We start from the raw sequence: 25,574 nt of genomic DNA, 5'->3' as shown, positions 1-25,574 counted from the left end.
TGGTTTTACTTTGGGATGCTTGGGGAAAATTTTTCATTGCCAGTATCTGGTAGGTGAAGCACCTAAACTGTGCTGTCCAGATCCAGATCCTCACTGACGGGGCTCAGCCTCGTACAGGATAAGGATCCTTCCTTCTGGTGTGGGTTATCCCCATGCTGTGTTTCAGAGCTGTTTAAAGGGCAAGTTCTCTAGTCTGTTGTCACTTCCCTCTAGTGTTCCCCAAGAAGTCCATCTTCTCTGGGACTTGGCTCCCCTCTGCCATATTCCTGTGTTGATTTAAACCAAAACAACCTGTGCAGGTTCAAATGGAACATGGAGATAAATGCTCCTAGGGCTGACCCTCCCAGGTTGAATTTCCTGTTGTTCCTGCTGTGTTCTGGTGCAGTTACCTGGTACTGGCATTATCCTTCCCAGGCCTGGCCGTGCTGCTGTCAGGCATTCCAGCAGTATCCTGTCCCTGATTGTATTTCCATCAGCAGGAACAGGCAACTGTCTGAAAAAAGCCCTGTTAGTGACACAGCTCCTGCATATTCTCTGGGCATGCTCCCCATAATACTCTGATATTAAGGAAGATTTCTGAGACTCCTCCTCTCCACCTGTGTCAAAGTCCTTCCTAGAAACACCAGTGACTGTTCTTACAACCCTCTGCAGCCCTGTTCCCCCTGAGCCCAGTACACCCTGCCCTTCCCCAGTCCTGGCTGCTCCAAAGGCTGTCCCTTCTCTCCCCAGGTGGCCGTTCCCACCCCAGCAGTGTGGCAAGAACTTCACGTGTCTGAACGGCGGCCGGTGCGTCACCGAGAGCTGGGGAGCCAACTGCTCCTGCAGGCCCGGCTTCACCGGGAGGAAGTAAGTGCTGCTCTGGGGGGGCTGCAGGGAGCCAGAGCTCTGGCTCCTCCTCGGGAGGTGGCTGAGCAGGGTCACAGGCCCCACTCTCTCCTATGTCCTTGTGCCCATCAAAGGGCTGCTGCTAAACTGTGCAGGAGCCATTCCCTTGAGCAGAGGGAGCCCTGAGATCCTGCTGCCAACACCAGGTTTTGCAGCAAGAACTGTGTCCGAGTAGTCCTTGTGCTTTGTGAGAACTCACTACCAGTGCTGGTGACCTCAGTGCCACAGAAACCACAGCAGGAGGGTTGGTGTGAAGGGGGGGAAGTGTCGTGTTGTTGAACACGACAGGTGTTGTTGCACCTGAAAAAGATGCCACAGGCACTTTTCAAGTAAAGGAGGCTTTTTTAGACTGTACGATCTTGTGTCCTGTGGCACAAGGATATAAGTGACAATTCTAACACCCTTTTCCTTTGCAGCTGTCAAATCAATATCAACGAGTGTGAGCCCAACCCGTGCCAGAACGGGGGCACGTGCCAGGACTCGGAGAACAGATACGAGTGTGTCTGCAGCGCCAGCTACACGGGCGAGCGCTGCGACATCAACGTAAGCACCGCCCTGCGCCCTGCAGCGGGGAGGAGCCGGGCCCTTCACACCGGGAGCGGGGAGGAGCCGGCCCGGGCCCTGGGCTGCGGGTACTGGGGGGGGTTTCCCTGCACAGGGAGGGAGTCAGCTGGGACCAGAGAATCCTGAACTGGGAAATGGTTTTTTTCCCTGCAGTGCTGCTGTGTGTTGGTCTCCAGCATACAAACAACTGCAGCAAGTACTTCTCAGTGTCTGCACGTGCTGCCATAGGGCTTTTGGGGCTGTCTCTGCACATTTCCATAGATTTCACAACTCTTTGGACAGTAATCCAACTACTGCAGTTGGCCCAATTTCCTGGACAATGGAATTTCAGTTGGCATTTTGTCTTACATGAGAGTTACAAAGATCATCTGAGTAGCAATGGGTGTGTTTGGAGCAGGGAAGTGGGATGAAGTGGGATGAGTTCAAAGCCGTGTCCTGTCCCTGAGCTGCTGTCCCTGTGTGTCTGATCCCAGTGTCCAGGGGGGGCTGGGACCCTCACCTTGCTTCCTCTCTGTACAGCTGTTGCATGGTAACCTTGTCTGGTAACCTGGGAATGTACTAACCCATCCTGCATGGAAAGGGCCGCGTGCCAGGCGGGGGTTGCTGCTGTTGCTGTTCCCGAGGGCTCTGTAACACGTGCCAAGGTCACCCTGACATTTCCAGTTTGCATGCACAGACTCCTTCAGGCATCTCCATCCCTTCTGTCCCAGGACACTTCTTGTGGATTCCTTTATTCATGTTCATCACCACCTTGCTTTTTGCAGAACTTCTTTCCTTCCCCTCTGGCCAGGCCGTGGTGGGCAGGGGAGGGACTGGGGCTGTTTGCCCTGGGGACAGCCAGAAGGGACAGGGCTGAGCTCTCCTGCTCTCTCCCCCTCCCACAGCAGCAGCACAAGCACAGCAGGGGCTGCACTGCTGGGGCTGGACTAACCTGCATGCTCTGCAAAGGCAGAACTAACCCTGCACTGCACTCGGGTCTGGGCAGGCTCAGGGCATCACCCTTCAGGCATTTGGAAGGGGCAGAAGGACTTGCAGGTTCTCTGGGAATGTTCCTTCTATGTTTTGTTGTGTGAGAACAAACTGAATGGCATCCAGAAGCTGTAACTAATCCAGCTGGAACTGTTTTGGTTTGCAAGGTGGCAGATACATTGTTAGCAATAAGAAATATTTCATATTTTTAGGGGTATTGTAATTTTAAAACTTTCTTTCATGACAGAAATTCCACAGTTGTTTTAGTTCTTTGTTGTTGTCTTCCATGCCATCCTTAATTCCACCAGAATCTAAAGAATTCTCATTTCTCTTCTCAGTACTTGGGCCTTTTATCATCTCCATCTCCCATACGTGTCCTGACCTTTTTAACATCTTCCCCTTCCTGCTGCAAGTTTTCTTCAAGCCTCTTCCACAGTTTAACAGCCAAATCAATTTTCTGCCTTGCCATTAGATGCATAATTGAACTCTTTTTCCCCCACTTGGGGAAATTTTTTGGGGTTACTGAAAATTTACATTGCTCTCCATTAACTTTATATTTTTTTGGCAACACTGGTCAGATCTTTGCCAGTGGCACCTGTGTATTTTAGTCTGATGTTGGTAAGGAGGCTCCTTTAAAGACTCCCACTGTGGATGCTGAGTGTACTGGCATTTTCATCCTAAGGGGCTGTCCTGGTGTGAAAAAGTGCCTTTTTTTTGCTTTTCTAAAAGTCTTTTTCCCTCTAATCTGACCGTTTGGGTCAGCTGTAGCAGTTATTGTAACCACCGGGGTTTCATTGTCTCTCCATTAATTTCTTTTACAGAAAGGGACTCCAGGTGCTCTCTTCCCCTCCCCACTAATTGAAGTAGCTGTCCCTGTAGCCTGTGGCTCTTTGCTGCTCCTCAGCATTGGGCTCATATTCATGATTCTCACGGCAAGGAAGAGGCGCCAGTCCGAGGGGACCTACAGCCCGAGCCAGCAGGAGGTGGCAGGAGCTCGGCTGGAGATGGACAGTGTGCTAAAGGTGCCACCCGAAGAGCGGCTAATTTAGGCCCTGCCGGGACAAGGAGATGCACCTGCAAGGTCTGCTCGGACCTTGAGCTCTTCCCAGCATTGCAGCAGCAGATCCACCCCATCCCAGTTTCCTTAAGGCCCGGGCATCACGACGTGGACGTTCCGTACGAGGCAGCCGCTGCCTGAGGGAGCTGCCCCGGCCACCCCGGGGCTCCCAGGGAGCCTCTGCCCTCCCTCCTGCCCGGCCCTGGGCACGGGGCAGGTGCTGGAGTTGCTCTGGCTCCATCCACTGCCAGGCAGGGGTGGCCCCGTTCAATCTGCTTCCCAAGGCAGGGAGGAAGGAGCCCTGGGCAGGCTCAGCTCTGGGCCCCGCTCAGGAGCTGTGGGGAGTGGGTTTGTGGAACTGCCTTTGCCAACAGCTGAGAAACACTCCCAACTCTTTCAGCTCAGGTGTGTGAGGTTCTCAGTCTTCAACAGCAACAGCAGCTGTGACCTCCTGCCCTGTGACAGCCCCCGTGTTACAGGGAATTGTCAGGAATTACAGCAGTCCTTGTACAAATCCATGTGGGATGACGTGGTGCTGTTAGACATTCCCACGGTACCGTGCAGGGAAGGTGCAGGCAGCGCTCCGGGGCCTTGGGCAGTGCTGGAGCTGCCACGTGCTGGACTCGGGGGGGGCCGGGGGGTGGCAGGAAAAGGGTCACCAGCCTCCCCTGCATTCCTTGGGCCCTGTGTGACAGGAGGGGACAGGGAAGGGGGCAGCTCCTGGCCTGCAGAGCTGTCGGTGCAGCTGCAAGGGAGGTGCTGGGCCTGGGGCTGAGGGCGGTGAGAGGCCGTGAGGGGAAGCTCTGAGTAACTCCCTGTTCTACCACAGCAGCGAGTGTGGGCTCACCTCAGCCACTCCTCCGTGGTGGGAGCCGTGGGGGCGGCGGGGGCTGCCCTGCTCCTGGTGGTGTTGGCAGCCACGGCCATCGCCATGAAGAGGAGGAGAGCGACGCAGGGCACCTACAGCCCCAGCCGGCAGGAGAAGGACGGGGCTCGAGTGGAAATGTGGAACGTCATCAAGATGCCCCCGACAGAGCGGCTCATCTGAGCCCGGGTCACCACGGCCGTGTCTCCTGTGAGTCCCTGGGAGCTGCTGCAGCCCCTCTGTGTCTGCAGGACAGGCCTGGCTCCAAAGCTGCTCCCCCGCTGCGCCTGCTCCCACTGCAGCTCATCCCACACACAGCAAGGGTTAAACTGCTCGGGGCAGGAGCAGCAGGGGGAGGAAACGACCCTTTGTGGAGGGGCTGGGGAGGAGAGGGTGGGAGGGGACCCAGACCCAGGGACAGAAGCTGGTGCTGTCACAGCCAGGGCCCCTGGGCTCCCACGGGCACCGGGGGTCAGAGCCACAGGGGCTGTCACTGCCCTGCAGGCAACAGAAAAAACACCCTACAAGTAAGTGAGGCAGGTCCAGCTAATGGGGATTGAACCACTGCATTCAGAAATAATGTGAATAATATGGTTGTTTCAAAAATCATGTGCCTGTGGCTCTTCTGCAAGGCTAAGCCAGGTGAGTGAGTGGTGGGAAATCCTTCCCAGAGCTGCTGCTGCCCCTCCCTGTCTGGGCACTCCCTGGCTGTACATCCCACTGTGCTGGACAGGGCTGCTGGAGCTTTCCTGGAGACCAGACCAAACCACAGGAGTATCTGAAGTGCCTTTCTGAGCCTCAGTTGCCAGTTACAGTTTAACTTTGTGAAAGGAGGATGTTTCTGTGTAGAACAACTGAGCATCAAGTAGTACCTGCTGGGTGAGGAGGGGAGAAGGAAATAGTTGTAGATCCGACCTCTGTGGACAGACAGTTTGGGCTTGTCAGTACAGGGGAGTGGTGCTTAGTGAGCCAAACTAGTGCCCTTTGACCCAACCAGGGTTGGTGTTGTAGTGACACAACATTCACCTTCCACTGCCCCGAGAAGGGCTTTGATTCTGTGGCTTCTCCTGTGTTACTGCTTTAGCTGCTGAATGTGCTTTTCTTCTTCATATAAAACACGTGACAGAGCCTGTGGCAGGAAATGCAGCAGAGCAGGACAGGTGAGGTCTGAAGTCAGTAGTGTTTCAGGATAATCACAGCAACTATCAATGAAGAATATTTTAGAATACGGTGTCTGCTTTTTAATCTCAAAAATACTGTTAGCAAGCAGGGTGGGAACCTGCCCACTGTAGCTCGTTGCCACCAGAAGAAAAGGCTGATTATTCTGGTACACTTTTGAGTTTATTTATTTTTTTTACTTTGACTGTAAATGTTTCTAGTTCCAAGCAAAGGGAAGAGCACAGAACTACTGACCAGGTGTGCATGTTTAAGAACAGGTGTGTCTGCTAAGAACAGGTCTCTGCACTGAGGCAGCTGCTGAGAGAAGAATGAAAATGTTTGAAAATAATGAGTGGGAGATGATATTTTGTCTCTAAGCTCATGTTCCCTCTGATACTGGGGAGGAGTTGGAAGAACGAGTGGTGATCCCACCCGGCTGTGGTTGGGAAGCAGCTGGATGTGGCAGTGCCAGAGATGCCCTGACTGCCCCTGGGAGCTGGGTCCTGCCTGGATTTATGTACTGGCAGTGATGCTGCTGTCACTGCCCACGGGACTGGTTTGCTCTGTGCTTCCTCCAGCTCTGCTCAGGGAGCCCCAGTACCCTCTGAGAGCAGAGACAGGGCCCTGTCCCAGCCCCCTGTGCAGTGGGATGTGGGGAGGGGTGAGGGGGTGTCCCAGCAGTGTCTGTGCTCCAGCAGAGCCCTCCTGGGGCAGCAGCACTGAGGGAGCCCGGGCGGGGCTGGGCACAAACAGGAGCTGCCCTCGGTCCCAGGGTGTCCCCAGGTCAGGGCAGGGGGTCACTGGCACAGCCCTGGGGTCCCCTGTGCTGGAGGCAAAGGCTGCTGTGGTGTCTCCAGCCCATCCCGAGCTGGAATGACCCAGGGCAGGCTCAGGGTCTGGGGCTCCAGGACAGGTCCTGCTGCTCCACCCCTCAGGTGGGGTTCAAACCACAGGAAAACCAGGAGCAGGGGCTGAAAGAACCCCTGTTCCTCCAGGTGTTTTGGGAACACCAGCCCTGTGTTCTCAGAGCTCACTGAGCTACTGCAAGGACAGGGCACAAAGCCCAGCCCAGGCTCTGTCTGTGCCAGGCAGCAGCTCCTCAGGGCAGCAAAGCAGCTGCTTGGATTTCGAGCACCCAAAGCCAGTAGTAGCAAAGGTGTTAAAATCCTCTTGTCAGTGTCTTGAGCATTTCTGCAAAATAATTTATGGAGGGTTTGGGTTTTTTTCAATAATGAACTTTCTTTTGATATTTAATTTTTGAATATATTTTTTCACAAAATTGGACTTGCTGTAGTTAATGATCATGATCCTGATTTCTTTTGTAACTGTAAATTTTATAATTTGTATATAAATAGAATGTCCTTCAACAGAAATTTACAATAAAATTTGGTTAAAACCAGAGCTGGTTACACTGAGTTGTGGCTGTTTTTCCCCCAAACTCCAGAGAGGTTTGGTTTTCTTTTTTTTTTTTTTTTTTTTTTTTAAATAAACTTATTCCTAAGGGCAGCTAAAATAAGTGAAATGGTACCAAACACAAGGTGGGGGGAGGAACATGGACAGAGCTGAGGATAACATCTCTGATGAACAGTATCAGGAACACTTTTTATCCTGGATTTAGTGAAAACATCAAAAATCCTTCTATGTCAGCTCTAGAGCTGGTTCCCAGCCTGGCCTGCTCTCCCAGACAAGCACTGTTAGGAATGAACCATGTGAGGAATTCCTGAGTTTAAATAAGAAAAAAACCCCTCAATACTGCCCTAGGGAGAGTTTGATTTCTTTATTACAAGAAGCCCAAAAGTCTCCTGCTTGCAAACCCTATTCCAGAAGTGAGGAAAGTCCCAAACTCCTTGTCCTCAGAGGATCTCAGAGGTGCAAAATAAAGTGAGGGGTGATAAATGTCCTTTCAGTGCAATGTTAATTCTCTTCAGTGCCTCAAAACTGACTTAGAAAATGATCCAAGTGCTTGTCCAAAACTCAGTGGCATAAAATGATCCATAATATGGGCAAAGTAACCAGAGATGGAAATGAACTGCAGTGGGACTGAGTGGTTTTAAACATCTGTACTGGGCCTCCTCAGTGTCTGATCCCTGTGTGACATTAACAGTTCTAGCACAGAGCCTGTGAAGGCAGGACTGACTGTCCAGTGCCCATTCACATCCACCAGGAGCCAGAAAGTTTGATCATCCAGCTCAGAGCAAAGGAGCTCTGAAATTCCACACTGAATTATAGAACATTCATAGTCTGAACTGTATAAAATAAAATGGAACTGTTATCTTAGACTTTAAATATTTTACTATGCAATACTAAACCCATCTGTCTTCCAACACAAAAAGAAAATACAAATCCGAGGGAATGGCTTGTCAGAGGAACAGCACTGTACAGAAACAGAATATCCCTGGAATTCTGTGGTCTCTCCCAAGCCGGTGCCATTTCAGCTGTTGAGAATATTTTTCTTTTGTATTGCCCAGACCCGAATGCACTGACAGCCATTCCCATTCCCCAGAGTAAGAAAACTTCCAAGATTACATGAATAAAATAGATACACTGGAAATCAGGTAAAGCTTTACAAGGATTTCCCCACGTGTCCAAGGTGATTTCCTTTGGCCAAGGCTCCGTGGTGACGATTCCCTCTGCGAGTGACAGGTTTACACCCCAGTGTCCCAGACCCAGCCCAGGACAGCACCCCTGCAGGGAGGCAGGAGGAGCAGAGACAGCCCCGAGGGGTGCTGGGGGTGTCCCCAGAACTCCACTGGTGCAGAGGGGGCTCCCAACACCCAGCAGGACATTTCCTTCCCTTTCCCTTTCCATGCCCCAGGAGCAGCACACGGCAGGTCCAGCCCGGGGGGCTGAGGGGGCCCAGCCCTGCAGGGCAGAGCTGGGGGTGTCCTGCTGCCCCCTTGGATCCCCCTCTGGACACCCCCAGCACCACCTCCCGCTGCACCTGGGGAGCTGGGAACTCTGGGACCCCCCTTCTGCCCTGTCTTTGTTTGTAATAATCAAGTAAGATATTGTTACATTCCATTCCTATACTGCCATTTATATTATTGACAGATAATATTAAGATACACATATATAAGAACTAGAATACTCTTTATGGCCTCTATTTTCTGATGTATTAAACAAAAACAAACTCAAAAACCAAAAAACAATTGCTGGTGTTTCCAGTTTCCCAACAGATGCAGGACCAAACCCTGAGCAGCTGCTCTGTGCTGTGGTTTTGAGGCACCAGGGCCTTGGGACACCTGTGCCCCAGCAAGGCCCGGAGTCAAAGCCCCATCCCACAGCACCACCTAAAGAGTTTCTGGGTTCCAAGACAGGACAAAGCAGAGCCTGATGGATTAATTTAGTGCAGCCCACAAGCCAGGTTTGTTTGCTGCACTTTGCCTGTGGAAACAAAATAATATTGTCTTTCTGTGTGTAGTGCCAGAAAAACTGAGGGCCATTCCCAGAGGCAGGAATGAGCCCCAGCACAGTGTGTGCCGTGTGCTAAGGACTCAAAACACAGGGAAGGAGTAACTCCTGCATCAGTAGAACTGCCTGAAAAGCTGTGTGTGGAAAACCCAACCCAGCCCCCTTCCCCTCACGCTTTGGTCAGTGCAGGAATCCCAGGATTTGTGGTGGGGAGGGAGGGAGCCATGGCAGGGACAGGGACAACGGGGACTCTGGGCAAAACCCCCTCGTGTGTGGGTTGCAGCTCAGTGATGGTCCTGCAGCTGTCCTGGTTCAGCCTTCTGTAAAAGAAATGCTTGGTTTATGCTGGCTCAAAAAAACCAAAACCCCCTCTGTCACTCCCAAAGGGACACCAAGGCCATCGAGTGTCACTCAAAGGTTTCCCATCGCTTTCTGAGCTGTTCCACCTTACCTGGCGTGGGTGACACGTCCTGCTTGGTCTTTTTTAACAGATCTTCAAACGGATCTTTTGTCTCCTCAGACTTTGAGGCCAGTAACACTGCCTCCAAGCCCTTGGTTGGCCTGGCAGGGAGCAGAGGGGGTTCATTGGCCAGGAGAGCCAGAGCCTGTTTGGGATCTACCTTGGTGCTGGCCTGGCCCACCTGTAACGTTGGGGGCTTGGGGGGCCCGCTGGGACATGCTGCCTGCAGGGAACTGGCTGCAGAAGGGCTCTGCAGGAGCAGGGAACCAGCTGCTGGCACAGCTGGAGCCTGGCTGAACAGGTTTGGCATGGACAGAGTTGACAGGTTGGGTTGAGGTCTCTGTGGTGGGTAGAAGCCACCGGGTGTTATGAAGCTGGAGCTGTAGGCGTGACCTAAGGAGGGGGTGAAGGAGCCCCTCGGGGGTCTGACCAGGGACACTGGAAGGGCTGCTGGCAGTGTCTGGGTGAAGGGGTTAGGGGATGCCTGTAGAAAAGGTGGTGGGGCTGGGGAAGGGTAGCCCAGGGGCTGGACAAATGGTGCAGCTGGAGGAGGCACAATGTCACTTCCCCCCAGGCCAAAGGCAGCCGTGGGGGCCGGGCTGTGCAGGCTGGGGGGCCCTCGGGGGGCCCGGCCCTCCCAGGTCGCCGTTCGCAGCGGGTCCAGCAGGTCCAGCAGGAAGTCACTGTCATTACCTGCACCTTCTGCCTGCACCTTGACAGGCTGGAGCATCTCGGCAGCGCTGCCAGCACTGGACAGCAGCTGAGATGGGTGAGGGCAGTAATTCCCAGACTGCTGCATTTCAGGCTCTAAGGACACGTGTCCCGCTCCAAAGGGCTCTGGGATAAGATCAGAGACCCGGCTGGGAGTGGGGAGGGTCTCCCCCGACCCCGCTCCAGTCTGGTGCTTGGACGCCCGGGGTGCTGGTGGTGGTGGCACTATCCCCAGCTCCGGAGTCTTTCTTCCCTGTGGCCTCGGAATGGTGATGTTCCCTTGAATGGCAGGATTGGATTCATCCTTCTCTGCAGGAGCCAGACCACTGTCCCTGCTCCGGGGTCTCCTGGTGACTGGGGGCACGTTTCCCAGGGCACTCAGGGACCTTTCTGGTGAGTTCTGGGAATACTTGGTGGGAATGGCCATATCATCATGGCCCATACTCCACAGCTTGTTGTAGGGGTGGGACAGCTTCATGGTTGGCACAATCCTGCTCCTCTCGGACACACCCAGGTCCATTCTCTGCAAGAAAGCATCAGAAATGTAACTTTGACTGCCCAGAACACATATTATTATTATTATTATTATTATTATTACTACTACTATTGGGATCTACCCAACAACCCAAAGAGGTTCCCCACAGGCTGAGGGAGGCTCAGCCCGAGCTGTGCAGCCCCAGCCCCCAGACCTGGTAGTCGAAGGTGCAGCGCTGCTCCACCTCCTCCGTGGGCACCCGCAGGTCTTCCAGGCTCTTGGCTTGGCTCAGAGGCTGAGGCTGGGACTCCACCTCCAGGTTTGGGAAGATGTCCTGCAGGAGGTTGATGTCGGTGGCCGTGCTGGCGAGCAGGGGGCTGGGGGGCAGCGGCTCCCGGGGTCTCTCGGGGCTGCCCCGCTCCGGTTCCTCCCCATCCGCGCTGTCCGACTCCTTGAGGGCGCGGTACGGCTGGGGCCTGGCAGGGACAGACACCACGGTGGAAAGGGCCATCTTTGTGATGTTTTTGTGATAAACACTATTTCCTAAGGAGCTGGGTGAGTTACAGAAAGCTCCTGGTGCCCGATCCAGCACCGAGAGCCCACGCAGGGCAGGATGTGAGCAGTGCCCATGGGCAGGGGGACATGCAGAGGGGCCCTGGCACCCGGGGTGTTCAGGCAGGCAAGGCCCGGTGGAAGTGCTCAGAGGGAAGCTGTGCTCATGCAGGTACAGCCAGGCTGGGCAGGGAGCTCTGGGGGCAGGGATAACGGGCTGCCAGCTCTCCATGCTCCCCTCAGGCCGGGCATGGCCCGTGTTTGCAGGCACTTCCAGCCTCCTGCTCTGAGCCAACTCAGCACACAACATAATTCAGTGCTTTCCTGCAATAATTGGGAACACTGTGCAGAGTTCCAATGATTTCACTGGTGTCATCTTATCAAGAAACAGCACAATCCATTATGGAGACACCTTCTTTACATTTCCAGCCCAGGCTGAGTTAGCAGGATGCTTCTCTTGCACAAACCTCAGCAAAAAAAATGAACCAGCACATTTGCATTTTGGTGTGTACAGAGAACAGCAGCACAATGTGCATCCAATTAATAACAGCAAGTGCCACACATGGCTGTGGGGATTGGCACTTGACTGGCAGCTGGTTGTACTGTGGCATTTAAACAAGCTTTCAATTAAAAGAAAATATTTGTGAGACCTGCAAAAACAGATCCTATGGAAGAACCCTCCTCCTCTTTCCATATTTTATCATAATGCATCTATATGATGCAAATTCCCAAAGAGCCCAGCTCACTGCACTCCCAGCACACACACAGCAGGCACAGCCAACCCCAGGAGTGTGACACTGCAGGTACAAGGCAGACACTGATGGGACATGGTCTTGGGAAGGGGGATCTCAAACCCTGGTCGTGCCTTCAGTCTCACCTCCTGTGTGCTCTGCACTGAGTCACTCTGCAAACCCCCTGAGCAATGTTCTGCAATCAGGACTGGCCTCCTCCACCCCAAACATGATAGGGGAACATTTTTGTGACCCTTTACTACTGAACCTCCCCATCCCACCCACCTGCAGTCCCGTCCCTTCCCGTCAGCCTGACCCTGCCCTCTGCAGCACACACTGGATGTCAGGACCTGCAGACCCCCTGTCACACTGGAGCCTCCTCCTCCAGCCTGGTCCAAGCAGCTGTGGCCAGCAGGCTCCAGCTGCTCCAGTGGGACCAGGATCCACCTCCCAGCTCCTGAACTGTCTGGATCTGGCACCACACGGATTTCTGAGGCAGCGGCTCACAGTGCCCTGGAACCTCTTCTGCAGGTTCTGGTCAAGCCAGTGACTGCATTTGTTAAAATGTACCACAAGTTCAAATTCAAAAGGTAGATACAAACAAACCCAACAAACCTCCTGCTCCCTGTGTAATTGTCAGACTGTACCCACTGCCCTGGGAGGACACGTGCACCGGGAGTCCCCAGGGATGTGGGACCTGACAGACCAGAGGCTGGGATCAAACACTGGAGAAGGTTGGTTACTGCCCTGAACCAGGGCTCACAGGACAACCCAAAACCACTGGAACAAGGCTCACAGGACAACCCAAAATCACAGTAGCACCGCACAAGGAAGAGTGGCAGAAGGTCTGGACAGGAGCACGAGCAGTACATTGGAACAAAGGACAAATGGCAGGGGGACATCCCACAGAGCTCCAGTCTGTGTAAGCCCGCAGGCTGTGGGCTGCTGCAGTGGTTCATGCAGGAGGATGCTTTTGCATGCTGCTCAACATCAAAACAAACAAGCAGGAGAGATGCTGGACATTCACCAAGCACTGTAAAGAGACCACAGGAGCAATCCCAAAATGCCAGTACAGGAGCAGGCACCCTGAGCAATGCAAAACCCACTGTTGGCAGCCAGCACGAGCACAACCAAAGAGTAAAGGATAGACCATTCAAAAGGAGCAGAGAAGAAAAAGTTTTCAGAGAAGCCAGAGACAGGATCCTCTTCCTGCTGAAACTCATCATCAGAGGAGTCCTCCGAGAGGAAGACAGTATAGTGTCGCATGGGCTTTACCAGGCTGGGGACAGGAAGAGAGAAGGCAGTTACCGAGTGCTGCTGAGGAGAGACCCCGAGAGGTGGAGGCTCCAAACCCCCTGAACTGGCTGCCTGCACTGCCCAGGGCTCACAGGGGCACAAACCACAGCTCTGCTACACAGGCCAGGGTGCCATGAGGTCGGGAAGGGCCCTGTGAGCTGCAGTCACAGCACAGTGCAGGGATGCCACACAAACCCATCTCCCACCACATTCCCTGGTGTTGGGCATCTCCTTGTTCTTCAGACACACGGCTCGGAGCTCTGGCTGCAAGCAAACATCCATCACATCTCCCTGCTGCTCCACAGACACTTCCACTGGCATTAGCCTGGCACACACAGGAGCTGACTCCAGGGTATCAGTTCCTACCTGTACCTGCTTTTCATACTAAAACTGCTTCACTCTAGAATAAAATCAAAACTGCCCAAGGATGGATATGAAACATCCAGTACACGTTTCTTTCCTCTCTGGTAAACTGAAAATCATTTCTTAAAGATTAGCTCAGAAAAGGAGAAGTTGGACACTGCCACTGCCAATGAGTGTTTATTCACAATCAGGACAGAGCTAATTAATACAAAGTCTCTAACAGGTGGCAGTGGCTGCAGCTGATGGTGTTAAATCAGCCTGCCTTACTCCATGGAAGCTGGGGCATTGCTGTGCTTTCCCCTCTCCTGCTGTAACAGGTATCCCGGGGAAGGGAGGTGAGGCCACTGCAGTGGGAACCATTTGTCAGAAATTTTTTTCATTTCTTTTTTCTTTTTAGAAAGTGACTATGATTAAAAAAAAAAATCAATTTACATTAATAAAAGGCTCTACCTAAAATAAAGCAGAAAGCAGAGACACCTAATAAATACTCGTGTTTTGAACTCAGATACACGTCTTTGTGTCTTAGGAGAGCAAGCTACCATTTAACATGAGTCCAGAAAACCTGATGTGATGTCCAGAAATCCAGAGTGGCACTGAATTTCTACATATATATATATATATATATATACAGGAAAAGGGAGAGGGAAGGGGAAGAGGGAAAGGGGAAGAGGGAAAGGGGAAGTGGAAGGGAAAGGGGAAGGGGGAGGTAAAGGGGAAGGGAGAAGGGGAAGGGAGAAGGGGAAGGGCCGTGTCCGTGCCCCAGCGCAGGTCCCCGCCCCGCACAGCCCGGGTGTCCCTGTGGCGCTGGCGGTGACAGCGCTGACAGCGCCCGCTCCCGTAAATACCGTGTCAGAGCGGCGCCGGCTCCGCCGCCACGGCGGGCTCCTGCTTAATGAGGGAGATCTGCATCTCGGCAGCTTTTTTCATGTGTCAGGATGCATGGACAAATCAGCGGCACATCACGCTGGCCAAAAATGAAATGCTGACAAATGTAGATATTTCAAATTTAATTGACACCTAAATGTACTTGAGATAGAAAAAAAAATACGTAGAGAAAACGGGAGTGCAGGATATGGGAATTAATAAGGAGAATTCTGCGATAATTTTAAAGGATGTTTCAGTTATGTGAAAATTAAATTTGTGTATTTGATTACAGTGTTGCTCTTTCCTGAGGACAGGCATTATGGCACAAAGGGGTCTATGGACTTGACATTATCCTCCTAAAAAGGGTTCCCCAAATCTAAGGGAGAATAATTTTTTATTGGTATAGTTTTTTAAAGAACAGCCATACAGGAGCTCTAGGGAATTAAGGAATTTGTGCTTCTTAGTGAAATGCAGAGAATGAGGGATTTGGATGCGTGGGTTTTTTCCTGCTGGTATGAAATAGGAGACTTGGGACTGAGGGGATTACCTGGGAACTCTTCCACCTGAACACAGCTCAGACCTACCCTTGGAATCCCTTCCTGCAGATCCTGAACACTATCAGAGCTCCTTGCTTGCAGTGAGGCCATGGAAAACCTTCCCATCCCCAGATGCTGTGTGGGGGAGCCCTGAGAGCCTGGTTACACCTGGAATTTAATGTGCCTCACGAGCCTGCACCATCCAGCACAGCACCACTGACTCCATCCCAAATCTGGGTGAGGCCCAGCACGGCCCTGCAGCCCGTTCTCCTGGACACAGGGAATGCAGCAGCTCCTGTGCCAGTGCCCAGGGCTGGGGCAGGGCCATAATGACCTGTCACAGCACCCCAGGGCCTCTGACACCCCGTAATTGGGAGCCCGACCCTCTGATTGCCCCGTTCCATTTCCTCCCGCTCCACAGGCCCTGGGAGACATCCCAGAGCACTCTGGAGAGCCTATTCCACAGCTAATAGGAAATCTTGCTGTGGTGTGAAAGGGAGCTCTCAGAAATCTGCCTATCTGCTGAAAATGCAACACCTTATTTCTGTGACCAGCTCATTTGTGTTTAAGGAGGCACAGCCCAGTGTCAGGGCTGCCCTGGCTGGTAATGCAGCATTTCCTGAGCTCTCATCTGCAAACTCTTCCTGTTACCTTAGAGCTAGAAAAGCTTTTTAAAAATTAGATTAAGGACAAATTTTTAAGAATCAAACATCACAAACCTCAAGTTACTGATACAATTCTAAAGAAATAAACTTTCTATTGAAATAGAAGAAAAAATCACTGACAATTCTGACTCTTCTAAACACACTGGTTTAACAACAGACATGAGCCATGATCTTGGGTGTTCTTTGCAGTCACTGCTCCTGCCCCACTCTACTTCAATTGAAGACTGATTAGAAAATGAGCACAGACACCCCCAAAACAATGCTTTCCTTTCATACATACTAAAAAAATTAACTCAGGTAACTAAAGACATAAATTTCCTCACCTCCAACGCTACCAGGTAACACAAGTGAAAATATATATTGTGGTGTAAAAATAGTATGGTTAAAATTCATGTTTCTGTTAATTTGTAGTCTGATGGATGCATGTTAGCAGTGAGCCCCCCTGGAATGACAGCAGCTTTGGAACCCAAAGTGCAGAACCCTCCAGATGAACACACAGAAATGTGACACTGATTCAATTATCCTCCACCTACACGCAGATCAAATAGTAAGGAAATGCTTTCAGTTTAAAAATCCCTGTCACCTCTGAGCAGGGCCAGCATGGGCCCCTTGCAGGCTCTGCATCTGCTCCACCAGAGGGCAACCAAATTCCACTGGAAAACGGCAAATAACTGCTGGAAAACGGCAAACAACGCTGAACAGAGACCGTTCAGCTCAGGTAAGAGCCAGGGCATCTCCCCACCTGGAGAGGCTGGGAAAAGCTGCCCCTGCTCTTCACTCTAGGGGGTGAGGGACACCCAACCAAAAGGCACAGTCCTTAAGCTCCCCAGATTCCCAGCTGAGGGGTGGAACCTCCTTACTGGGACCTTTAAGAACTGCAGCTAATGCCAGGCTGTGCCCAGCAGAACTTGGTGCTGGGACCTTCAGCTCTCATGAACAGCTGAGCAGCCACACCCCGGAGAACCCAACTGCAGCTCCCAAGTGCACACAGTGCAGCCTCCCCTGTGTCTGTCACACACAGTTCTGTCCCCTGGGCCGTTCTGGCAAGTCCAATACACCCAGTCTCTGCTCAGGGTCTCCCCTGATGGCCCATTGCTAACTCCTCAGGCACCCACACAGCACTGGGTGCTCTGTAAAAAGTCCTGGTATATGGAACATCTGTGAAACCAGCTGAAAAAGCCTCTCCAAGGTAACAGCACACACTGCTTGGACACACTAGACAGATGTTGGAGACCAACACGTTCTATCCAGGAGCACTTGGCTGCAGCAGCACAGCTGGTTTGGAATGTCACCCCTGTACTGTCACAGCTGAAGTGGTGATGAATTTGCTGGTACTGTGGCAGTCAGTGAAGCCCTCCCAGCCCTCAGCACAGAGCTCCTCACAGCCCTCCTGGTGCTGCCCTCTGCCAGCAGACACAGCCCTCTGTGCCATCACCCTGGAACAGGCAGGTCTGAACCTCCCAGGTACAGCCTGGCAAGCAGGCTGGGTCTGCAGGGCTGTGCCTGACAATGTCCTTCAAAGAAAAGTGTAAAACAAACCAACTCAGAGATGAACAAACCTCCAACACCCAAGAATCTCACTGACCACGCTGATGCCACTGTGTGTGACCTGGCAAACCAGGATTTTCTGATAAGCAAACTTTGGTTTCTTGCCTTTTCACACTTCCTCTACAATGTTCCAAAAATTTTAAAAATCCCATTTTTTGTTAAGTTAAAAAATAACTTTGATCTGCAGTATTTTTTAATGCCTCCTTCAGTGAGTGCCAGGGCAGCAAAGCACTTACTGTTCTGGGCTGGGAACCGAAGTCCTGCGTCCCTCTACTCCGATGTTGCTCTTGGGTCTCTTGACAACATGAGGCCTTGGGGGACGAACCTGTTACACACACACAGAGACCTCTGATCAAACACTTCAGCTGATCCAACACCAGACACAAATCCCAAACATGGATAATTTTAATTATTATTTATTGAGGGAGGAATTTTTTTTTTAATTTTTGTTTTGTTTTGTTTTGGTTTTTTTGTATTTTTCTTCCCAGGCAAATAAATCTCAAATTCTCCAGCCAGGAAAAAGCTATCAAATCGTGTGCAGTGCTCCTGCCCTGCACACCAGCATGCAGAGGTAGCAGCAGCATTATTGCATTGAATTTTCATTTCAAAGGAAATGGTGCACAGCAGATATGATAGAGAAATCCAGAGCTGTATTGCCACTATTTCTTAGGAAAAAGGGCTTATGAAAAGGTCAGATGTTAAGGTCTTGGAGATCAGTCCCCACACAAGGCTGCTCCTCTCTACAATAAAGACGGCTTAAGAATGTGAATTTATGGCAGGAATGGAAGGATTAAGTTTGTGGCAACTTCAACTGAACTTGCAACGTGGTGAAACATGGGGAAAAGAACAACAGAGCTAATTAGAGGAGCTGAGCTGTCAGAGCGCGGCAGAATGGCTCGGTGCCAACAAACAAAAGGAATGGGCTGGCAATCAGCAGGATCGATGAAGAATACTGCTTCATTAGGGCTGATAAAACAGGCAGAGACGAGAGAGGAGAGGGGGGAGAGAGGCAGGAGGGCCGGGGAGAGGGGAGCGCCACGGAGGAAGGGGGAAGGAGAGGGAGAAAGCAGCTGTTTAATTAAACGGGAGCTGGGAGCTGATGTGCAAAGCTGGGTGTCACCGGGCTGGGGACACTGTCACCTCTGGGGGTGTGCTGGGAGCAGGGACACAGAGCACAGTTTGGGGTGGCTCCGGGGGCCACCGGCCCAGGGCAGAGCAGGGTGACGTGCCAAGGGGGATTTAGGGCATTGTTCAGGGGGAACTGCAGGAAAAGCTGGGAATCAAGTCATTCCTTGCTGGATTTTGAGCCTCACATAGAAAAACAGGCAAGGTTAAATGCTTATCAAATGCAAAAGTATCAAAGAAATCCAATTACGTGAGCACACTGCCAAAAGAACAAAGGTAAACTCCCAGGGCAGAAGGGCTGAATGTGCTTATTACTGTCCCCATCAACATTAGGCATAATTATTATATTTTAACTTTTTCTAATTGAATAAAGTTTCCAAACAGCCACTGTTAGACCAAACAGATCTCCATTAATTATAAGCAACAACCGTCTCTCTTTCATAATACCACCACAGCTCATTTCCAAACCAGCAGAATGCAAAGAACATCTCTGTTCTGCTTCCTTAGCCTTTCTTTGGTGTGTTTTTGGCTTTATTATTAGCAGTGACTCATATTGCAAGCACCAGTGCCCATGGAGTCCTCCCTGCAGCAGTAAGAATTTCCCAGGAATTCTGCTCTTATGTGGCCCTAGTTGGAAGAGCAGAGGGACCTGGTGTCCTCCCTCAGTGCTTGTGCACAAGGCCAGGATCACTGACTTGCTGGTACCCACCTCTGGAATAGCTGCCAAGACTGAGAGAGGGGAAAAGCAGCTGCACAAAGTATTATTTACACACACACAAATGTGTTTCAACTATTAAAAGCCAAATAACAGTTCTGAACAACAACAAATTTATGTATATTTGGTACAAGCATATTTTTGGGAGTGATTATAATCATTTACATTTATCTTGAATTTCCTCTTGATGAATGAAGCCTTTCTGTTCCACTTATTGACACAGCCAGATGAATGCAACAGGAGCTTTCATTATTACATTTCCAACCTTTTATCAATCACATTGGGAGCAAAGACAGTTGAACCAAACACATCACAGGGAGGACTATTAATGCACTACAGCTGGGAGATTAAACAGTCTTAGCATGTAATAAATGTATAAATGTAATAAACCCGTGTCATAAATGACTCCATCTGAACAACACTGTTCAGCAGCTCTGGTGCAGAGGAATCACAACATGCCCTCATACACCTGCCAGCCATGGAACACGAGGGCACTGAAGCACCACAGGAACCCCACGGAACAGGGAACGTCTGATCCCGGTGGAACAACCTGGGGGGGTCTCCCATGGCAATCACATTTAACAGAACACACATAAACATAGTCAGTGCTCCTTTTCAAACACAGAAACAAGAAATCTTCAGAGCAAAAATCCATAGAAGTGCCTCTGTTAAGCTGGACACCCAGAGTTAAGGAGGAGGAGAAGAAACACATGCTACTGAAATGTAACACAGGAACATGCACCAGAGATCAAAAGTTAAAACACACACCCAAGTGCACTTGTTAACCAGTTCTCATCCAAAACATATTTTAACAAGTTTTAGCAAGACTAGATTTGAAAACTTGCATCTCTCTCTTTCTTATGAACATGTGTGTATGTGTAAGGAAGCAAGAAGTAAGATGATTTGGGGGAATTATATTCATGAAGCTGAAGTCCTGAATAGACATAAATATCTTCCAAGGCTGTTGCAAAAACCAACACCCCTCCTAAACTGATACCTGTTGCCTGCCCTACTACAAAAAATAAAAATTTGGTGCAGATCCAGCAGAGTCTCCAGTTTTAAAGCCATCTGGCAGAGTTCATAGACAACAACTGTCCTACAGGGAGTGTTTTGGGGCAAAACCTGCTGAAATAAGGTATCCCTGCCTAACACAGGACAGGTACTGCACTGCCAGTAATTTCTGTGCAGTCCTTCCACGGCAGAGTCCCTTCCCCTGGCCAACCTGCCATGCCTGTTTTACACTGGAATGACTCAGTGTATGTCCTCCACAGCGTGGTACCAGTGTCCTACTGCCCAAACATCCACCTGCTTTCTTCAACTCTGTCACACAGCTGTCCCGTGGAGAAGAATTAAGCATCCCAAAGTAATTTAAAGCATAACTTGCAGAGAATAAATATTTTCTCTTCAGACTTCTGCTTCCTTTCGTATTTGAGTTCAGTGCAAGTCTTCAAAAGCTCACTGGCTAAAAACTTCTGGCAGCCCAGCAGGGCTTTCTGGGTAAGCAATCCCCGCAGAGGTCAGAGGAGCCTGGCAGAGCAGCCCCGTTACCTGCAGAGCTGCAGGACTCCAGAGAGAAGCAGAGCCCCCCGGGTGCTGTGCTGAGAGAGAGTCAGGAGCACAGCTCACACGCGGCTTGTGCAGCTGGACAGTCCCAGGGCCAGGTTTAGTAGTGCTGGAGGAGGCAGCTCAGGCAGGGTTAAGCTGTGCAGGGAGACAAACCCCAGCTACTCACGGGCCGGGCCGAGCGCTGGATCCGGGGGGGCGGCGGCCGGGGCGGGCGGAGTCTGTGCTGCGGCGGCAAAGTGGAAAGTGCATTAAAGTCACCTGCAGGGAACACTCCCACCTCCTGGCACAGGCGGCACGAGCAGCTGACAGCACGGCCTTCACCTTCATACTCACCTCACGAAAGGCCCTTTTCCTTATTTGATTTTTCCAAAACAGTGACAAATCCGATGACCTGAGACCTGCCACGACAGGACAGGTCCCCACGTCTGCTGCTGACGTGGGCTGGACACAGCTGCTGTCACACCAAAGGCAGCAGGAGCAGCACTCCAGACCAGTCAGCCAAAATTTACTGAGACAACAAAGATGCTCAAGGGGGATTCGTGGCCCTCAAGGCCCAAATATTCTAGACTACATTTATGCCAACGGAGAGCAGGAAACTCAAAAACGCTTTCACTAAAACCTCAAGAGTGGTTTTTAGTGCTCGTGAAGGGTTATGGGAAAGGCCTCAAACCAGACATTTAAGAGCACGGGAAAAACTTTTCAGTTAAACTTTCCATACACCTGGAGGTGAGCACGTGCTCAGCTCCTGTCCTGGCTCGAGGTCAGAATGTACTGCCCAGATGACATGGCCTGGAACTCAGAACTACTTGTGCAAGCATCCCTTTAGCTCTGTGTAAGTGAAAATAAATACACTACAAATACCCAATGCATTTGTATTACAACAAACTACTCCTTTGCAGGTGACAATACTTTCATATCCTTATCCTGTCACTGCATTATTTTTTCCAGCTGAGATTTAGATATCACACATGATTAAGCTTTCATCTCTGATCAAAAAATAATTCTATGTGTTTCCACAATAAAGACATATACAAATGCTGCTCTGGGAAAAGATTAAAGGTGTAGAAACTTTTGTGTCTCTTGGACTTCTAAACAGGCATCGTGTTAACTCTCAGAACTGTGACCCCAGTGCTTGTAACAACACAGGCAAATCCAGCCCTCACACTCAGATTTATCTTACCCACTGAAGAGCTACCAGGAGCACAGTTTGTTTTGAGGCCTCGGATGTATTGCACTTCTGAGCCCTGAGGAGATCTGAACAGAAGAGTGAGCCAAGCTGCACATTCCCAGGGCAGTACGATGGCTTGGAGCAGTGCTGGGCAGCACAGAGCAGAGCGGGCAGGGGGCAGTGGGCACAACACCCTCAGTAACAGGGCTTCATTTCCAGCCTTGGTCTCACTGTCTGCCACCACAACGGGACAGGCAAGCGTGTTCCAACTCTGGGCACACCATATTTACTGGAAGAGCCACTGATTTGAAGTTAATTTGTTAATGCAGCAAAACACATTGATTCTGAAAGGTCAGTAGGTGAAGCCGTGTTGGAACATCAACTTAATTACCTGGGCTGTGAGGAGGCTGGGCAGGAACCAGCACAGGGCTACAGTGCTAAAAGCTGCTAAATTGCTGCTCTAGGTACTGTCCTAAATGTGTGTACTCTCGTTTTCTGTGAAGGGGAGAAATGTCTAAATTAGCACTTCCTCACCAGTAGCTGTTTACCAGATACCTTTTTCCTCTGGATATTTGCTTAATTGTCTTGTTCGAAATACTTCTAAAGCAACAGGACAGAAAATTTGCAGAAAGCCAATTTTATGGCTGCAGATCTGGCACTGGTTTACTAATTATCAGACAAGTGACTTAAGCTATGAGATACTGGAAGAAGAAAAATCTTGTATTCCTTTTTACACTATCAAAATACTACTTAAAAATTACAGATCCCACATCTCATAAAGTAGCTATTATATGCCCAGGGAACTTTCACAGCACGGCTATTTAGGTTTTTTATACTAAAGAAAACATTACAAAAAAGATCATTTTTGGTCTGTGAGGTAACAGCCTGTGAGCAGAGCATTATCTCAAACTAATTGTGGATGTCTTTTGAGAATTTTTTTTTTAAAGCAGTATTCAAAACAGAGCCTTTGTGAGTACATTAGAGGTGCTGGTTCATGTGCAGCAACAAGTGCAACCAGAGAGAAATGCATACAGGAAACACAGATGAAAACTGGTTTGTCAGTATGTGTAGACAGAAGCGTTTCTCAATTAGCAGTGAGGGGTGTTTCCAATGATTTCCAAAACAAAGCTTTTCTACATGAATATCCCACTTCCTTCTGAAATTCAGGACTAGTTTAAAAGCTGCTGGTGTGTTTTCAAGCCAATTAGACATGGGAGAGAGATGCCCTGTCCTGAATGTGCCCAGGCTCACACACATCAGGCTGCAGGAGATCTGCAGTGCTTTGGGACAACATGCTGGACCTCAACTGAACACTCAATTAAAAAAAAAAAGGGAGAAAATAACAACACTGAAAAATGTCTGGTACCTAAAAAGATTCAGTACAGAAAGCAGATGGAATCTACGAGGCAGCTGTTTTATTATCCATCCAGATCCCTGCACAGCACACTCTGCTTTTTACATACTCCCATATGTACAGCTCACAAACTGGGATGACAGGAACAGTGTCTGCTTTACAGCATATATTTTTAATTTACACTCTGAAACACTTCAACAGAAATCTGCTGGGTCCTGTGATAAAAATAATCTCCATGTTTTAAGGGATGCCTCATTCTTCAAGGCACATTTGTAGATTGGGGAGGTAGAACGAGTCTGGCAAAAACGTAGCAATGCCTAAAGCCAAAATCCTAAAACCACAGGTGCACTACTGTGGATTATTATTGTTGATAACTGATGCTATTCTAAAAACACATGGCTTAAATCATAAACTCCTGGGCTGTAGAGCTGAATGGTATCTTATTTCTTTTGTCTGTAATTACAGGAAAAAAAGGGGAGAATTTTGAGAATTCCATGGATATATTTTTCTCTGTGTGCTGAGCAGACTGGAACAGGCCATGCCCAAAGCAGCATGTGCAGTTCTGTGATGTAGATAGGAGGAATATTATGTAGGATTGGTTAACTTGTAATGGTGTCTGTGGTTTAAAGACCTGTCAAGACTTCTGATCTCTTCTCAGCCCCAGTGACAGGAAAGTTCCTGCCCTACGTGAACAAGCAGCAAAACCCACCAAAGGTGATACCAACAAAAGCTCAGACTGTGACCACTGAGTTCTCCTCTCCCCCTTTCTGTCTGCTGTGCAGCTAAAATCAGCCCTGACCTCCTCCCACCTGTATTGGTGGGAGTGCACTCAGCTCTTCTAAAAAATGTAAAATACCCCCTTAACCATTAAACTGATATCATTTGACACTTTGCAGTTTGAGGACTCCTGACATTTTCCAAAGGAGATGCCTGTCAACAGCCTCTTCTTTCCCTGGCACAGAGCCCAGGTGCTGCAGACCAGTCTGAGAGCCACTGCACACAGAGCTGTGTGCAGGGGGGATCTCTCCCCACAGCAAACAGATGCCTGCAGAACACAACACACTTAGTTCAGAGTCGTTCTGGTTCAAAGAAGACTCACACACGTTGTTGCATTTGTTGTGTGCAGCTGACCCAGTCCTGCTGCAGACAGGTGCTGCCCAGGCCATGGCAGAGCAGGGCTCTGCTGACCCACTGGAACCTCCTGTCACATCCCTGCTCTTTGCTGGGCCTTCCTCTGGCAACCTGCTCCACAGGCACTGCTGTTTGGGCAAGGGACTCACTGCTTTAAACACAGCCCCCAGTTCTGAGAAGGTGTCACAGAAAAAACAAAAGACATTCCTACACCCAGAACAGAACAGACTGTGAGTCCCATTCTCTGTGCCACAGAACTCTGCAGCCCTTTCACTGCTCTCCTTGTCTCCTTGGGCAACCACTGGGGACTGACTATAATTTAATGTTATTTCTTTGATATTCTGGCACCTCTTTGCCCTTCATCCTTTGCACCAGATTTTTTCCTGGACCCTGCAGTAGCAGCAGAGTCCTGCACTGACAATATCCACGCCTCAATCCTAGAGGGATAACTCAGGGAACACACTGGTATGTTCTGGTGCTAAACCAGAAGGAACACATCCTATGGACTCTCCATCTCACAGTGGGCCTTACCCTGAAAGCAGCACAACCTTCACTTGTCCAGAAAGAGAATAAAATCCTGAATGTGACATTATGCATGATGGAAGGGCCAGGAAGGCAAACTCCCTTAACCCATCAAACCAGGCCCTGTCTGGATTACAGCAAACCAGCAAGGAGAGGTTTTATACAACTGTTCACAGAGATAAAACACAGAAGAGTGTGAGAGAGAATCTCAAATGACTTCTACCAAAATGAGGCTCATTTTGCTGTGGCTTGTTTTCATTCTGTCTGTTTCTCAACATACATGGACAGAGAGACATTGCGAAAAATCCCAGACCCACGGAATATATTTATCCCTGTGTTAAAGCCTATCCATCTACTACCTCAGCAGAGTTTAAAATCACAGCTAATAGGTTAACAACTGTTTTTCTTCTGCTTCAGATGAAGAATATCAGAAAGCTGGGGGAATATTCGGCTTCCCAATTTGTACCGACTGCTCAGAGCTACCTGCAATGTCTGTTTGACAGGACTGACATTTTGTACCGCTGTGAGATGGGAGAACGTGTGACATTTTTATTCCTGGTGGTGTACGCCCTTGTAATGATCAGCCCTGGTCGATGTGCTTACTGCAGCAGCCCCGAGCCCTGGAGAACAAACACGAGCCCGAGGTGCCAGCAGTTTGGCTGCCTTATTAAACACCACCAGGATTCTAACGAAGAGCAACTGCTGGAAAATCTCACTGTCAAATCCTCAAGGACATTGTCAACATGGAACTAACTACATATATTTTTCATTTAAAATACTGGAAAATCCAGCAACGCAATATGAAATATAAAGAAAAAAGCCACGTTGTTTGTGCGTGTTTTCTTTTTGAACTGGTCATTTTGTCAGCTTTACACTGGCTTTC

The 25,574-nt window shown here is 50.0% G+C and overlaps 2 protein-coding genes across 8 annotated transcripts in view; one reads left to right on the top strand and one right to left on the bottom strand.

Moving 5' to 3' along the window:
• The window catches only part of CRB2 (crumbs cell polarity complex component 2), a 65,265-nt gene extending 48,420 nt beyond the window's left edge, over nt 1-16,845 (top strand). For 2 of the 5 annotated variants that reach the window (XM_027650047.1, XM_027650046.1), the window contains 4 exons: nt 730-846; nt 1,302-1,428; nt 3,240-3,252; nt 4,305-5,846. In XM_027650047.1, the coding sequence (XP_027505848.1) occupies nt 730-846; nt 1,302-1,428; nt 3,240-3,252; nt 4,305-4,900 (853 nt within the window). In that variant the 3' untranslated portion in view covers nt 4,901-5,846. Of the gene's footprint in view, nt 1-729; nt 847-1,301; nt 1,429-3,239; nt 3,824-4,304; nt 5,847-12,772; nt 12,776-16,832 lie in introns of those variants that run through there. The other 3 variants (XR_003528711.1, XM_027650049.1, XM_027650048.1) reach the window with 3 other exon arrangements.
• Nucleotides 7,771-25,574, bottom strand: part of DENND1A (DENN domain containing 1A) — a 153,244-nt gene continuing 135,440 nt past the window's right edge. Inside the window, exons 21-25 of one of the 3 annotated variants that reach the window (XM_027650060.1) lie at nt 20,683-20,739; nt 17,347-17,435; nt 12,989-13,117; nt 10,770-11,031; nt 7,771-10,603 (exon numbers count right to left, since the gene is read on the bottom strand). In XM_027650060.1, the coding sequence (XP_027505861.1) occupies nt 9,317-10,603; nt 10,770-11,031; nt 12,989-13,117; nt 17,347-17,435; nt 20,683-20,739 (1,824 nt within the window). In that variant the 3' untranslated portion in view covers nt 7,771-9,316. The remainder of the gene's footprint in view (nt 10,604-10,769; nt 11,032-12,988; nt 13,118-17,346; nt 17,436-20,682; nt 20,740-25,574) is intronic. The other 2 variants (XM_027650058.1, XM_027650059.1) reach the window with 2 other exon arrangements.

This window comes from Corapipo altera, unplaced genomic scaffold (assembly GCF_003945725.1).
Source record: "Corapipo altera isolate COAL_440 unplaced genomic scaffold, ASM394572v1 268, whole genome shotgun sequence".
Classification (NCBI taxonomy): Eukaryota; Metazoa; Chordata; class Aves; order Passeriformes; family Pipridae; genus Corapipo; species Corapipo altera.
Note: the sequence above shows the minus strand (reverse complement) of the source record. Positions and strands in the feature narration are given on the sequence as shown.